This window comes from Felis catus, chromosome A1 (assembly GCF_018350175.1).
Source record: "Felis catus isolate Fca126 chromosome A1, F.catus_Fca126_mat1.0, whole genome shotgun sequence".
NCBI classification, from domain to species: domain Eukaryota; kingdom Metazoa; phylum Chordata; class Mammalia; order Carnivora; family Felidae; genus Felis; species Felis catus.
Genome location: NC_058368.1, coordinates 67,570,974 through 67,586,675, shown reverse-complemented (window position 1 = coordinate 67,586,675; position 15,702 = coordinate 67,570,974). Strand labels below are relative to the sequence as shown.

The following is a 15,702-nucleotide window of genomic DNA, read 5'->3' as shown; positions in this document are numbered from 1 at the left end:
TAAGTCGGTATATCCTAAAAGCATTCTAACCATGTTCATTAAGAAATAATTAACAAGGATATATGATATATACAATCTGGTAATAGATGACAGTGTAAACAGACTTGTACCATTTATAAGCATCAACCGTTCTGCAGTTACAGTGTGTTTTAGTCTTTTTAATTTGAGACTTTTTGGTCATGTTTGTAAGTGATTTTCAGTTTTTAAATATTTTAGAAGAAATTTCAGTTTTGGTCATAGTATGTATTTTTATTTATGTTCTGTTGACAGCTTTTATCGTTTTGTTCTGGAGCCAGAACTGATGTTAGTGGGTAATGACATTACTGGACCAGTGGCAAAATTCTTGGATATCCCTGAAGCACCCCTTCTAACCCTCAACATGATTACTCCTGAAGGCTGGTTGGTTGAAACAGTACACAGCAATTGTGACCTTGATAATATTCACCTCAAGGATGTAAGTTGTCCTGTAAAGTTGTATAAGATAAGAGGAATAGGGTACATTCTTGTCAGCCACTGTAATTGTAAGCAATGACTGATCATGCCATGGCTGCTCCCAGAATTTTCTTCCTTATGGTTCTAGGTCCTGATCCAGCCTTTCCTTTGATTTTTGAGTTTCCTTAATTTGCAAATTCACCTTCTCTAGTTTTCCAGGTTCCTAGGTACTCTCACCTTCTTTGTTGCCTCAGACCCCTACTTCACAGGTGCTCCTCTAAGATGAACGACGTAGGAAATATGGAGTTGGATGACTTAGGACAACACCGTGAATACCTATTTTGCCCCTCAGAGAAACTGCATGGCCAGAGAAAGCAGCCCGAACGAGATTAGGGTAGAAAGCAGGGAACAGGGCGCTCTCAAAACTGCAGGCTGGGTGCACTGCTTCCCACCTGCCCCCTACACTCCCTGCCCTACCTCTGCCCACCCTCTGGCCCCACTCCCTGCACCCCCACCCTGTGATCCTTCTCCAGGAAATGTCCAGCCTTCTCTTCCCCACCTATTACATTCCGCCCAGGGCCCACAAAAGGGGAGGAGGCTATTTTAAAATACACTCGGTCTTTCAAAAAATTGGATTCAGAAGTCAGAACTGATTCGTGGCTAATGACATTACTGGACCAGTGGCAGAATTCTTGGATATCACTGAAGCACCCCAAAATACTCCTAAAAACAGAAGCATTTTAGGAGAGCTTACCTAGAGAATAGGTATCCAGAGAAGGGAGCAAATCCCTCCTTCTTAGTGTCTTCCCTCTTGGCTTGGTTCTGCGTAGCCCTGACCTGTTTTCCAGCTCTGAGTGTGGCAGCTTCTTGTAGCTACTGCTTTAACCTAGGCTGTGAACATTTTACCGCTGATAAAATGGTTAAGATTGTTCATCATATTTGTTTCTCATGTGTTACCTTTGTCTAAAGACTTTCCTTCCAGGGTTTCTTCAGATCCAGTTGTGAATAGATTGTGTGGTTTCCCATCACTTCCGGGGAACACACCCACTGCTGTCAGCCTCAGCCACCCAGAGAAGGACCTAAAACCCTGCCATAGCCATCACCAATAATCAGTCCTTCAAATATCAGGAAAGCATAGAAAAGCAGCAAAATAACATAATCCAGGAGAGAAAATTCAGAAATGAGTTTGTCAAAACGTAAAAAACAATCCTGTTTTCTCTGTGATCAGCCAGCTCTCTTAAAGGATTGTCTGGATTCTCCATTAAGAGAGTTCAGTGATCTATACCAATAAGATGAATTTATAAGTTCCAACCCAAATGCTAAAGAGTTTGAGGTGGGAGAATTAACACAGCTTAGAAAAGATTTAAATTGAATCTGTGGTAAAAAGTTAAGCAGCTATTAAACAATTAATGGAGATTAACTACACATTGTTGTGACTAGCGGATACAGCAGTGTCTTTTTAGAAGCTATTAATAAATATACAATGTATATATATTTATATTAAAATATATATTAAAAATTATACAAAGAGCCAGCCAGATGCTTCTAGAAGCTATTTTTTTTTATTTTTTATTTTTTAATTTTTTTTCAATGTTTATTTATTTTTGGGACAGAGAGAGACAGAGTATGAACGGGGGAGGGGCAGAGAGAGAGGGAGACACAGAATCGGAAACAGGCTCCAGGCTCCGAGCCATCAGCCCAGAGCCTGACGCGGGGCTCGAACTCACGGACCGCGAGATCGTGACCTGGCTGAAGTCGGACGCCCAACCGACTGCGCCACCCAGGCGCCCCTAGAAGCTATTTAAATGAAGAATAGTTACATTTATTTTAGAAGACTAAAATAAAGAGAAATCGTTTTTTCTGACTTCATAGATTATATGAATAAACCGAAGGAAATTACAAATTCTCGGGGCTATGAAAGTTAACTACTTGTAAGTCTCTTCTCTCCCGCTATGTTCTGTACATACTTCCAGTATGACCCACAACAATCCTAGAAGAATCTGAAATCACAAAGTAGAGACACTTGTTGGAGTAGAGAGAAGGAGTTGCAGGTAAAAGGGAAAGTACGGCTGACAAAAATGAGGCAGATAGAGATTTGTCCCACGCGTTGGCTCGTGCAAGTACTCCTTTGCGTCTAATCCCTGGACGTTTCATAGACACCTAAAAACATTTGATGGCGTAAAACTCTCCCTCACCAGGACTTTTGTTCATGTGCTTATGACACAACCATCATTAATGCCAAAATCGAAGGTGACAGAAGTGGTTCTAGGGAAGCTTAAAGTGAGACAATCCCTCTTCCCTGGAATTTAGAAGTGGTTCTCCTTGGAGCTTGTTATTAGAACTTCATCCGAAGACTCCTCAGTTATATTAAATCACAGCCTGTATCTGAAAGATACCAAAACACCTGAAACACTAGTGTATGTTTACCCCTAAAGAGAAAGTGAGGAATAAAAGATTGCTAAAGGATAGTAGGAGGTGGCTGTGTTAAAAAGGAATTCATAGAACAATGTATTAGCTGCCTCCGAAACAGCAGTACAGTTGACCTTTGAACAACACAGGGGCAGGGCTGCTGACACCGCCCCCCCCACCCCGCCCCCGACACACACACACACACACACACACACACACACACACACACACACACACACAGTCAAAAATCTGCATATAACTTTGACTCCTGCCCAAAACTTAACTACTAATAGCCTACTGTTGATGAGAAGCCTTACTTCACATAAGCAATCAACACATATTTTTTATATGTCATATATATTGTACTTTTCATAAATTACTAATTTTTAAAATTCTTTTTTTATAATAGGAAATTTTATTTCCATATTTATCTTTAACACTATTGTAGTGGTTTTTAAAAACATGGATGTAAATTTTTTTTCATTTAAATCCAGGTTTGTTAACATATAGTGTAATAATTTCAGGAATAGAATTCAGTGATTCATCACTTACATATAGCACCCGAGTAAGCTGGAGAAGAAAAACCTGACTAAGAAAATTATACAGGAGAGGACATGCTTTTCCAGTACTGTACTGTATTTATAAAAAAAGAATCCCATATGTAAGTGGAACCATGCGGTTCAAACCCATGTTGTTCAAAGGCCAGCTGTAATTTAATTTTTTCCAAATTTTTACTTAAATTCTAGTTAGTTAACATATAATGTAATTTTAGTTTCAGGAGTAAAATTCAGTGATTCATCACTTACATATAACACCCAGTGCTCATAGTAACAAGAAGAGTCAGCTGTAATTTAGATGTCCATTGCCAGTGTAATTGTGAAAGAATTCATATTTTGCTACCATAGATAATTGTTAATAAATCCAAATGATAATCTTTATAATTAAACTTATATTTTTTTAAAGGAAGAAGCTAACTTCCTTACTATTTAGCCACAGAACAATAAACACTTATATTTAGAAATATTAATATGCACCCAAAGTTATATTTGTAAGGTATTAAATTCATGTCTCATATCAATAAGCTAACATTTAGAACAGATAAGTAAGCACATAAAGGAAATGCAAACATCACAAAAGACCACAAACTCCTGTCCTTGCTAAAAATAAACCTTGATACTAGAAACCAATTTAACTTAAGTTACCTTAATGAAATTATTTGAAATGAACTTATAATATTCACTAGAAACAACTCTTTGAAAAATGGATTGTCTGTTTTTGGTGTTGTAGTTTGAGGAAGTCCGTAGAATTGATGTCTGTTATCCAAATCTATAGGGACAAGAGAAAGTTTCACATTAATGTATTATAAAATAAAAGTATTACTGGTCTCAATCTGATGTGTATTTGGACTTTGCCCTAATATGTAACTCCTAAAGAAAAATATTTCAGCTTCGTGACCACTGTGAGGTACAGTTCCTCGTCTGTAAAGTTCTGTGATTTTGTTTTGACTTCACTCTTCTCCCCTCCTGAGACTGTCTCCTGTGAATGTTTCCTTGCACACATGGTGCTGTCAGGACTGGGGGCACACGTGCGTGATGTAGGTGAAGCTCATTGCTAGACTAGTAGAAGTTCAAGTAATTCAGATCCCAGCTAACGTTGAAACAAGCACCGTTGTCAAAGAAAGTACTTATCTCTTGTTCTTAAGACCTGAACTTGAAGAGAAATGCTGCACACAAGTATTATCATTCTTTCTGTGGTGATTGTGAGGAAAAGCAGCTATCCAATAGAGAATGTTTTGAAATACTTTATATCCTAAACACACCAAAAAATAGTGTCAAAAACTCACAGCGAAATAAAATGATACCGTATAGTGAGCATCACTGTTTCATCTGCTCAACAAAATTACCAAACCATGTAAAAGTCACTTATACCATTTGATTCAGCCTCATGTTTGCTTATGTTTTTCATATCAAGTAGAGAAAAAGTGTTATCCCTAAAATACATTTGCAGTAGAGGGAAATCTGGAAAAAGTCTTAGATCTTTTTTTTTTTTAATTTTTTTTTCAATGTTTTATTTATTTTTGAGACAGAGACAGAGCATGAGCAAGGGAGGGGCAGAGAGAGAGGGAGACATAGAATCCGAAGCAGGCTCCAGGCTCTGAGCTGTCAGCACAGAGCCCCACATCGGGCCCGAACTCACAAACCGTGAGATCATGACCTGAGCCGAAGTCGGATGCTTAACCAACTGCGCCACCCAGGTGCCCAAAAGTCTTAGCTCTTTAAAAAGAGATTTGTAGAGACAGGGACGTGTTCATAGAAAACTATTTAATGAAACAGCTGGTTACATTTTCTTAGAAAAAAAATTACAGAAAAGAAAAAGAAATGTGTTATGTGTAATGAATGTTAAATCTGTAGGTAATTTCTGTTTTTTTCTCTTTTCCACATTTTTATATTTGCTCAATTTTTTGATGAGCATATTTTATTTTGAGTGCAAAACAATGAAATATTAACTTTTTATATTACAAGAAAGGTGATAAGTTGGCTTTCTTGCCAGATCTGGAGGAGCTCAAGGGCAACAGCCAATGAAGCAGATTCCTTGAGGAGTTTCCCATCTCACTCTGTTTTGAAGAGATCTTCAAATACTCCAACTTGATGACATCTTTCCTGCCCGTGATATTGGTGCATATATCATGAGGTTGGAGTAGAGCTGATGTCATGGGAAAGGAGAAAAAAAACTCATCATGAGTTTTGGTCTTGAAGAAATTGACTCAACCATTAAGTCACTAGTATGAAAGACTTGACGTTGCCCCCACAATACATTGACTGATATTAATTACGTTTATTTATTACAAAATTTATTTTATGAGAATTACTAACACCAGAAGTAATGACCTGTTTTCCCCCATAGATTGAGAGAACTGTCACCGCAGAATATGAGCTGGAATATCTACTACTTGAAGGACACTGCTTCGATACAGTGACAGAACAGCCTCCTCGGGGTCTGCAGTTCACACTAGGCACAAAAAGTAAACCTGTTGTGGTCGATACAATAGTGATGGCCAATCTCGTAAGTATTATCAGTACTTAATCGATTGTATGTAATTACATGTTTGGGGGAAATCCTCGAAGTTTTCCTGATAACAAAATGAAATAGATTTTATCCTGCTGTTGCTGAAAAGCTCCCAGAAAACAAAATTGATCCTTAAATAAGGTAATTAAGTAAAACAAAAATGAAGGGAATCATACTTTCAGGATGTATTATCCAGGCTATTGCAAAATCTCCTTTTTGTAATTCATTTATAGAATTCATCCACTCCAGTCTAGTAAACACTTTCCTGAATGATTCATGTATAATCTTTTTTGAACAATTGGAGGCTTTTAGTCCTATAACTGTGATCATATTTTTCTCATCCTAAAAGGGATATTTTCAATTAAAAGCAAATCCAGGTGCTTGGATACTGAAATTACGCCAAGGAAAATCTGAAGATATTTATCAAATAGTTAGGTGAGTTCTATAAACCACTTTAAAATTTTTGTGTAAATAAGGCTTTAATGTCTTGGATAAGAAGTGAGAGGGTGATTGATTTTTCCTCTACAAAAATTTAAAATATATTTATATTTAGGATTCCCAGGAAAATAAGTATGTGTCCGTTTTTTAAAAAAAAAGTTATGCTTCTTGACATGTAGTGAATCCTTTCATTTTGCAGCAAATGGCTTTTACTGAGATACTGTGTTCTTCCAAATCTCATTGAGAATGTAAATTATCTGAATGCTCCCCTTTTTCCCTGCATTAATTCTTTCCCAGTGAAGTCCATGTCCTCTGACTGCTTGCTTAGCTTGTTCCTTTCATTGAAGCTGCTGACTGTCCTTATGTATCCAGTGACTTTTAGTTGCCTAGCGTTACTCAAAGATCGAATAGTGCAGTGGTGAACATCCCAACCACCTGGGCTTTTTGGGTCTAGGATAATCGTTGTACCCTCCTCAAAGGATGAGTGTATGGATCAAATGAGTTAACATCTCTAAAGTGCTTGCGATAATACCTGAAATAGGGTAAGAGTCTTCCTCGCTACTACCTCTACTATCTGGTTGGATGGAGGGAGTTTGCTTTAGATCTTGTGTGGGTCTAGCTGCAGTGTGTGCGACCTGGCTCTACCTGCTCTTGATGGACAGTGGATTCAGTGGCTCAAGTTGCTGGTGTCCATGAGCAACATTTATGACTGGAAACTCTTGAAAATTCTAAGAAATTTGACATTACTAGCACAAAAATTGGAACCCTTTCTTTTTCCTGGTGGTAACTGTCGGGGATGGCTGTGCCTTCTACTTGGGTTTAGCCACCTCAGCTGGGGAATTGGGAGAAAAAGGGAGTCAGAGGCATGTGTCAACATACTCCTGTAACCATTCAGAGTTCCATTTCAGGAAAATGTTCAGGTGTGTGTTCTAAATCTGACTAAACTCAAAGTATCTACTAATTTGACATCTGGTTGCCTTCCCTCATTGACGAAATTCAGCTTTGGTGCTTTATTGTAAATGTTTTTAACAGCATTTTTCTGTACATAGAATGATACCAAAAAAAATTTTTGGTCAGAGCTATCATACCTGATTTGTTCATGCAATTTCAAAAATTGGACAATGAGGGGCGCCTGGGTGGCGCAGTCAGTTAAGCGTCCGACTTCAGCCAGGTCACGATCTCGCGGTCCGTGAGTTCGAGCCCCGCGTCAGGCTCTGGGCTGATGGCTCAGAGCCTGGAGCCTGTTTCCAATTCTGTGTCTCCCTCTCTCTCTGCCCCTCCCCCGTTCATGCTCTGTCTCTCTCTGTCCCCAAAATAAATAAACGTTGAAAAAAAAATTGGACAATGAAATACATTATAATATAAAACACATTCAGGTCATGCAGATGAGCATAATAGACATCTTCAGTTTTATGGGTTTAATACTTCAAATTTTGCTATTTGAAAATAGCTGGTGGATATTGAAAAGTTGTTGGTGTAGAATTCCTTCGATTATGATATATAACAACTTATTTTAAAGTCTCAAAAACACTTCATATTTTAATTATCATTGCAATATACCAAAAACACCTGAAAGATTTTACTTTAGCGGTAGTCTTGGTATACTACGGCAAAGATCAGCGATAATTTGAGCTTGCTCAGTGATTAGGCAATATGGAATTTAGTGAGTTACTTTTGTACAGTTTTAATTTGTATCAAGTTAAAATTGGATAATTTTGAAAATTGTGTATTATAGCATATCTTAATTGACTATAGAAACAGGAAATATACATATACACAGTGATGTTATACTTGTGTTTATTGCAAAATGAATTTATTCTGTTATTTATACCATCATAATTACATGTCTCTTCTTGAGTTGATGATAGACATTTACAGGTTTTTCTGCTTTTAGGCATGAAGGAACTGACTCTCAACCAGACCTGGGAGATGTCATTGTTGTGATAAACAGCTTCAAGAGCAAAATACTGGAAGTGCAAGTGTGTGGGGCAGAAGCTCTTCATGGGTTTTGTTCTTAGACTAAGAATTCTCTTTTTTGTCCTTAATTGATTATTTTCAAACTCATTTTATAATTTTACTACCTAAAACGTCATATTGGAACTGTGGCATGAAAGGAAGAAGAGAGTTAAGTTCATGAAAGAAAGGCAGAGAGCTTGAAGGTAGAAGAAAAGGAAAGACTTTTTCTAAGTTAGGATGGGTCTGTCATATCTATTGTATCCATAGCCAGATAGTGTTACAAATTAGGCTCTAGAGTTGAGATCAAGAGCACAGATTGAAAAGTTAGCCCTGAAAGAAAAAGTGATGTTTCTTTCATTTACAAAAAAAAAAAAAAAAAAAAAAAAAGGAAAGATAGAAAAATAGTTTTTAATGATGGCAAATTTATTTCTTTGGACCAACTTACCTACTTAAAACTAGTAAAGATGTCGGTAAGTGTGTTTGAAACATCTTAAAAGCAATGAGGAGCTGACAGTACCAAAATAATAAGAAAAACAAGGAAATACAAAATCAAAATTATAGGGAAAATAAGAGCCTAGTGAAGTAAGCACAGAAGCTTCTCTTGTCCTGAGAACAGTTGTCCATCCTGGTACACCTGAACTATCATTTTCATTTAATTTGCAGGGTGATGGGGACAGAAAGTAAAATCCTGGACCCATATAAAGTGGGTAATCTGTTAGAAGACCCTCTCTACAATAAGCTGGCTATAGCTTCAGGGTAAGGATGAACCCTAGTAAATTATTCCACACAGTCTTTTAACCCAAATTTGTATCATGCAAGTGGTCCAGGGAACCCTGAGCCTTGGATTTGCACTAAACTAGTTCCAGATTAATGAGGTTGTACAGACATTTGGAAGAAACACGTATATATCCCTAGAATAAGATTACTATCTCCAAGTACATAGAGAAAACCAACAGAAACAAACAACAGAAAGCAGGCACATAAACACTTCCTGTATTAGAATTATTGACACAGACTCTGAAACAACTGTGCTTACAGAGTTTAAAGAAATGAAAGACAAACTTGAAAACAGTTGCAGGGACCGAAAAACTATTAAAAAGTGTATATCTGATTTTTTTTTAAGTAGAACTTTTAAAACTGAGTGATACTATAACCAAAATTAAGAATTCGGTGGATAACTTTTACATGTCTAAAGAGAGAATTAGTGAGCTGAAAGGCCAGAAAATATTCCAAATGTAACAGAGACATTTAAAAAGAGTATAGTACAGCAGAGAGCATAAAAGACATAGAGAATAGAGTGAGAAATTTGAGAGACCAGGATTGCGGTGAACCTGGCTCTGCCATTCACTAGCTGTGTGACCTTGGACAGATTGCTTAGCCTCTTTGTTTCATTTTCCTCATCTATAAATTGGGGGTAATAATACCTTACGTGTTTGTTATAAGGATAAGATAGTTCGGTTTGTAAAGTGCTTTATGAGTATTGAATAATTAACATCATTTTAAATGGAGTTCCAGACAATGATGAAAGAATAAGGTAAGTGTAACATTGTGTGTCAACTATACTCACATTAAAAAAGGAAAGAAGTATAATATTTGAAGCATTAATGGCTGAGAATTTTCATGAACTGATGGCTGTTACCAATTTGTATATTCAGAAAGTCCAGTGATTACCAAGCAAGACAATTCACACCTATGATAAAACTGCAGAAAACAAAGAGAAATCTTGAGAGAAACCAGAGGAAAAAGGAAAAATTACCTTCAAAGAGCTATAGATAGTCTGACCGTTGATTTCTCAGCAGTAAAAATGAAAGCCAAAAGATACTGGAATGATATTTAAAAGCACTCAGTGAAAAAAAGAATGCCAAGCTAGAATAATTTACCCTAAAAATATATCTTTCAAGAGGAAACATAAAACAAGGTATTTTCGGACAAATGGAAAAAACTGAATTTGCCACCAGCACTCTCACACTAAAGAAAGTTCTAAAAGAGGTACTTCAGGCAGAAAAAAAAAAAAATACCTCTAGTGGGACATTTGAGTTTTAAAAGATTAAAGAGAGAAGAAAATGGTAAATTATGTGGATAATTCTATGAACAGTGAATATATAAAACAAAAGTAATGTCTTAGAAGGATTTTTTTAAATATACAGAATTTAAAAATAACAATCGTATTTAAGCCATAAGGTAAATAGGGTTGTTTTCAATAACATGTAAAATTCTTATATTGATCAGAGCAAGGGTAATGATTACTTTTAGACTTTCAGGCAAATATGAGTGTAATTTCTAAGATAACCACTAAAAGAATAGAAACAAGGCATAATGTCATAATAAAAAGGAAAAATGGAATGAAATAATATAAACAGACTAAGAAAGGAGAAGAAATAAAGCAGAATATATGGGATATGGAGGAGGCACAAAATAATAAGTTAGAATTTAACCCAATTACATTAAATGTAAATAGACTAAATGTTTTAATTAAAAGACAAAGGTTGTGATATTGGATTTTTAAAAATTACAACTACATGTCGTTTGTGGAAAGTACACCTCATACCTAAGAATACAACTTTAGGATGAAGATGAAAATAAAATACAAGAGTGGCAAAAGTATTCTAGGCCAATACTAAGCTAAAGAAAATTGGCATAGCTCTACTAATACCAGAGATATAGGACAACAAGACAAATAACCTTACTAAGATAAAGTCATTTTACATATATAAGGCAGGAATAGAATTAGAGAAATTTACAGTTCTCTATCATGCTGGGATTATTTTTAATGCCCATCTCTCAGTACCTGATAACAATAAACTGACCAAAATATCAAGAGATAGAGATTTGAACAGATTATAAATTTTGACCTAAACACATATAGAACACAACACCCAGTAACACCAAGTGAATAATCTTTCAAATACACATAAAATGTTATAAAAATTAACTTTGCATTTAGTTGAAAAGCAAGTTTCAACAAATTTCAGAAGAATGAAATTGTACAGGGTGTATCCTCCATCTACAGTGCAGTAGAGCAGAAATTAATTTCCAAAGATAACTAGAAAATACAATGTGGTTGTAATTTCTAAGATCCAATAACAGCAGGCTACCAAACCTCACACCTTACATATTGCCTAGATTCTAAACTACTGTATCACCAAATTTTACCTTGCATCCCATATCATAACCTATTCCTTATCACCTCTGCTTTTTATCCTGTGATCAGTTATACATGTTGCTCACATTCATCTTTGATTCTCTTCCTCCTGTATTGACCTTGATTTTCTGTCTCAATAGTAACACAGTCTCTTCTTTAATACATTTCTTTCTGTTCATTTCAGAAGAAAAACCCCACAAAACCCAGACCAGCTACTTAAGATACTAACTCAACCAAGCCCTATAGGACCAGCATTCCAGGAAGTTTTATCCTAGCCCTGCAAACAAGAAAGAAAGACCATTTCTACCAGGCTGGGGGACGAGAGGACAGTTCCATCTTTGAGCTATTTTGACCATTGAAAAGCCGCTTAGGTTTTCTTGAGCTGAATTTTTGCACTCTGCCTATTGGTTCTAATTTGACTTCTTGGTCTATAGTACAGAGCAGGTTGAACTCTTTCACCATAGCCATCAAATCTTTGAGGTAATAATCATGCCCTACCTGAATCAGACCACCCACCTCAGTCCTTCTGTTGTTTTTTTAATAACACCGTTTTATCTCCTCACCATCCATCTCAGAATTATATCAAAAGACAGAAAAGGGAGAGCAGAAAAGATAAACAATGTTAAGGATCAGCCCATGAATTCCACAGCCCATGAATAGGAATTCCATAGAGAAAGAATAGACAATGGAGGGAAGGGGACGATCCACTGGCTCGCTTGCTCCGTGGAGCACGCAACTCCTGATCTAGGGGTTGTAAGTTTCAGCTCCATGTTGGATGTAGAGATTCCTTAAAAATCTTTAAAAAAAAAAAAAAAAAAGACGGAGGGTATTTCACAGAGAAGGAGAGGGAATAATGTTCATAAGGGTCCATAAATTACCGTGAGTGAAAGATGGCCCACATGAAACCCTAATAACTATCAGGGAAAAAAGGCAGGTCAGAGTCATAGAATGACACTAACCCTAGCGTCAGACTTTTCATTTTCAAAATGAATGTTACCAGACAGCAAAACAAAGCTTTTAGTATTTTGAGGAAAATTATTTTGAAGCTAGGATTCTTTAACCAAATTCTTAAAGACAAAGTTATTTTCTGAAGAGTGAAGGTTTAGAAAAATTTTTCACACCCCTTGAAGATGTTTGCCAGTCCAATGAAGATGAAGACCAAGAAAGAGGAAGATAGGTATGTCAAGAATGCAAAGAAATCCTTGAAAGAACTAGGCAGTTTATTACTGAGCTCTGGGAAAAACATTTCCAAGAAGACAGGAATTCCAGGCAATAAACATGAATAATAAACTGGGAAATACTAGGTATGTGGTAAGGAAGAAACATATCTCACTACAAGGAAAAATAAATGCAATAAAATTCCAAGAAAAAATGTTTATGTGTTGGTGGGATGTAAGAAAACAGAATCCATTTGAAATATCCAGAGTCTCCCATGAGTGGCACGATGGTCAGGTTACTATAACTGCACTGAGGAAATACAGCTGTAGTGGCCTTGCAGACTCTGCAGTGAATAATAATTACATCTTCACAATAAGCACTATTTGCTGATCTTCAAGTTGTAAAATAAACGTAGCAAAATGCAGTAGATATAATTACGTTTACCAGCGTAAATGTAGGTAGTACCTATCCTTATACGATGCTAAAGTAAAAGTTCAGCTAATGTAAGGTGGGAGGCGGAGGGAAAAGGTAGAAATACCATTAGTATTCTTATCTTACATGCGAGAGAAACCTGAAATTGTTGGAACAAAAAATAGACATTTATTATTTGAAGCTACAAAGATACTCAGTAGAAGAACTAATGGTAATGATACTACTCCCAAAACTTCCAGACAAAGAGAGGCAGACCAATAGAAGGGGGCTGCTTGTCTGTCGTCCCAAAGAATGAAAAATACCTAAATCCTGTGGTTGCAGATATGCTGGTAGATAAAGCCTGAAGTTGAAAAATCAGTAAATACAAGTATAAGCACATTATTTAACAGAATGGAGGTAACCACCAAAAGAGCTAACAATGAGATTGAACTGATAATTGAAACCAGATTGTGTCTGTAATGTACTAAGATCTTCCCTGGCTCCGTCACTGCAACTGTCTTAGATTTACAGGGGTCACCTTGCACTTCCTAACTTTCTAAGCACGTTGCATAATACTTAAAGCTGCACAATTCTAAGATTTTTCTTTACCGTGCTATCTAGGTGCAAAAAAAGCCAGACAAAATTAAGGAAGATCTCCTAACCGATAAAGATGAGAAGAAAAAAGGAATGTGGGATTCTATTAAAAGGTAATTACCAGTGAATGTTTTAACATATAATGATAGATCCATCAGGAGTCTAGTATGTGGAAGGCCTGCAGATGGTAAACATCTAAGTAAAGCAGATCCTCTCTTCATGTGGGGTGAGATCGATACACAAGTGTTGATAAAACGGGATAGGAAACGAGCTATAAGACAGCTGAAAATCAAGTGCCCTGCGAACCACAGGAGAAGAAGACTTTATCTAGTTAGGAGGAACCTCAGGAAATACTTCTTGGCTAAGATGTGCTCTAAAAGATGGACAAGACTTCAGAAGTTGGAGATAGAGAGAAGGTACCTGGTTATATGAAGTCAAAGAGATTAAACAGAAAATAGCCCAGCTTAGCTAGAACACTGGGGCATTGAATATAATAGGGAATCTATAAGTTAGGTCAAGGCCTAATCAAACAGGAATCGATGCTAATAATATTAATAAATATTAATCAAAACAGGAATATATTGGCTCACATGTAGAGAGTCCAGGAGTAGAGCTGGCTTTGGGCATTCGGGTGACGTGGCCTAGGAACTCTTTTTCCATGTCTTAGTTCTATTCTCTATGCCTCCCTCATTTTCAGAGAAACTTTTACAAGGAAAAGTTTGCCATCTTTCCATATAGTGCCAGCAAAAGTTCCAGGGCTGACTCATGAGTCCAGTTGTTAGCCATTTGTCCCAAACTGAACTGGTTCCTGTGACTCTAACCACACTTGGGTCGTATGCCCACCTCTAGAACGAGTGGGCAGGCCTATTGTAGGCTCACAGAATGCAACTGGAGGAGGAATGCTTCCCCCAGAAAAATACCAGGCGATTGTTACTAGAAACATAAAGGACATTAGATGGGCAAAAACAAAGGCGTCTGCTGTAGATCCACATTGTAGAGAACTTTGAAAGCCAGTTTTAGAAATCTGAGCTTCATTTGATTTATGAGAGAGAACCACTGAGAGATTATTATCTCCCAGAGATAATTTCTATCAGTTGTCTATTTCTGTAGACACTTTGAGCCAGCCAGATTCAGCAACCTAAGTGGATTGTGTTACGCCAATCAGGGGCACGCCTATCATTGCGATCTTGCCCAGTTTAGGCCTCTTTTTCTGTAGTTGGTGCCTTGTTTGATAAGAATGGTGTTCTTGTCCCTTTATGTGCATTGAACTATTACTGACTGAGAAGGTCTCAGACCCCCTCATTTTGAGATCATCTGGAGAGTAGATATATTTGACACGGGATAATGAAGCAGAATGTGAGCATTTTAAAGAGTATCTCTCCATAATCTTCCATTAAAACCAGAAAGTGGAAACAAGAATGAATATAGGTAATTGTTAAACAATAGCATGGCCACTTGCTGTACGGAAAGGGTACCAAAAACAAATACTGCTGTGTAGGAAGGGAGAAAAGACATGTTCAGGAGGGAAGCTCCTTCAGCTTACAGAAGTATTGTGTATGTTATAATGCTGTCACTTTTTTATCCGAATTTTAATCCTAACTTGGAGTATTCAACTGTATTTTTCTTATTTGAGAGATTATAATAAGATTTGAAAAATACTCTGTCATAACAGTTCCTATTTGGCAAAAATACATCTGTGGTGATTGTAAGTTATTTTTTTCCAAATTTTAGTCGTTCTAAATATCTGTGCCTATAAAAATGAAAATTTTAATTAAATAAATTTTTACACCTGAAGAAAACAGAAATTATAATTATGAATACTCCAAATAAAAAGATTCAGTAATTTTGTGTATGAGATGGAGCTTATTTTGAGAGGCTTTCCTATTGCATATTAAATTTAGTATGCATATTAAATTATGTAGGTTTGTAAAGTGTGCAAATGCAGATTAAGAACTTGTCAATCACTACTTTTTTATTCCAAGTTTCACAAGAAGTTTGTATAAAGAAAAAGATGAAGCAGACGTTCTAAACATTTTTTCAGTTGCTTCTGGCCATTTATATGAACGCTTTTTAAGGTAGGTATGTTTTTTATCAAA

At 36.6% G+C, this 15,702-nt stretch overlaps 1 protein-coding gene across 3 annotated transcripts in view; it reads left to right on the top strand.

Annotated features, from left to right (window-relative positions):
* The window catches only part of UGGT2 (UDP-glucose glycoprotein glucosyltransferase 2), a 188,535-nt gene that overhangs the window by 150,215 nt on the left and 22,618 nt on the right, over window positions 1-15,702 (top strand). For all 3 annotated transcript variants that reach the window (XM_045055129.1, XM_011280607.4, XM_045055130.1), the window contains 6 exons: window positions 271-454; window positions 5,746-5,904; window positions 6,257-6,342; window positions 8,240-8,324; window positions 13,634-13,719; window positions 15,589-15,681. In XM_045055129.1, the coding sequence (XP_044911064.1) occupies window positions 271-454; window positions 5,746-5,904; window positions 6,257-6,342; window positions 8,240-8,324; window positions 13,634-13,719; window positions 15,589-15,681 (693 nt within the window). The remainder of the gene's footprint in view (window positions 1-270; window positions 455-5,745; window positions 5,905-6,256; window positions 6,343-8,239; window positions 8,325-13,633; window positions 13,720-15,588; window positions 15,682-15,702) is intronic.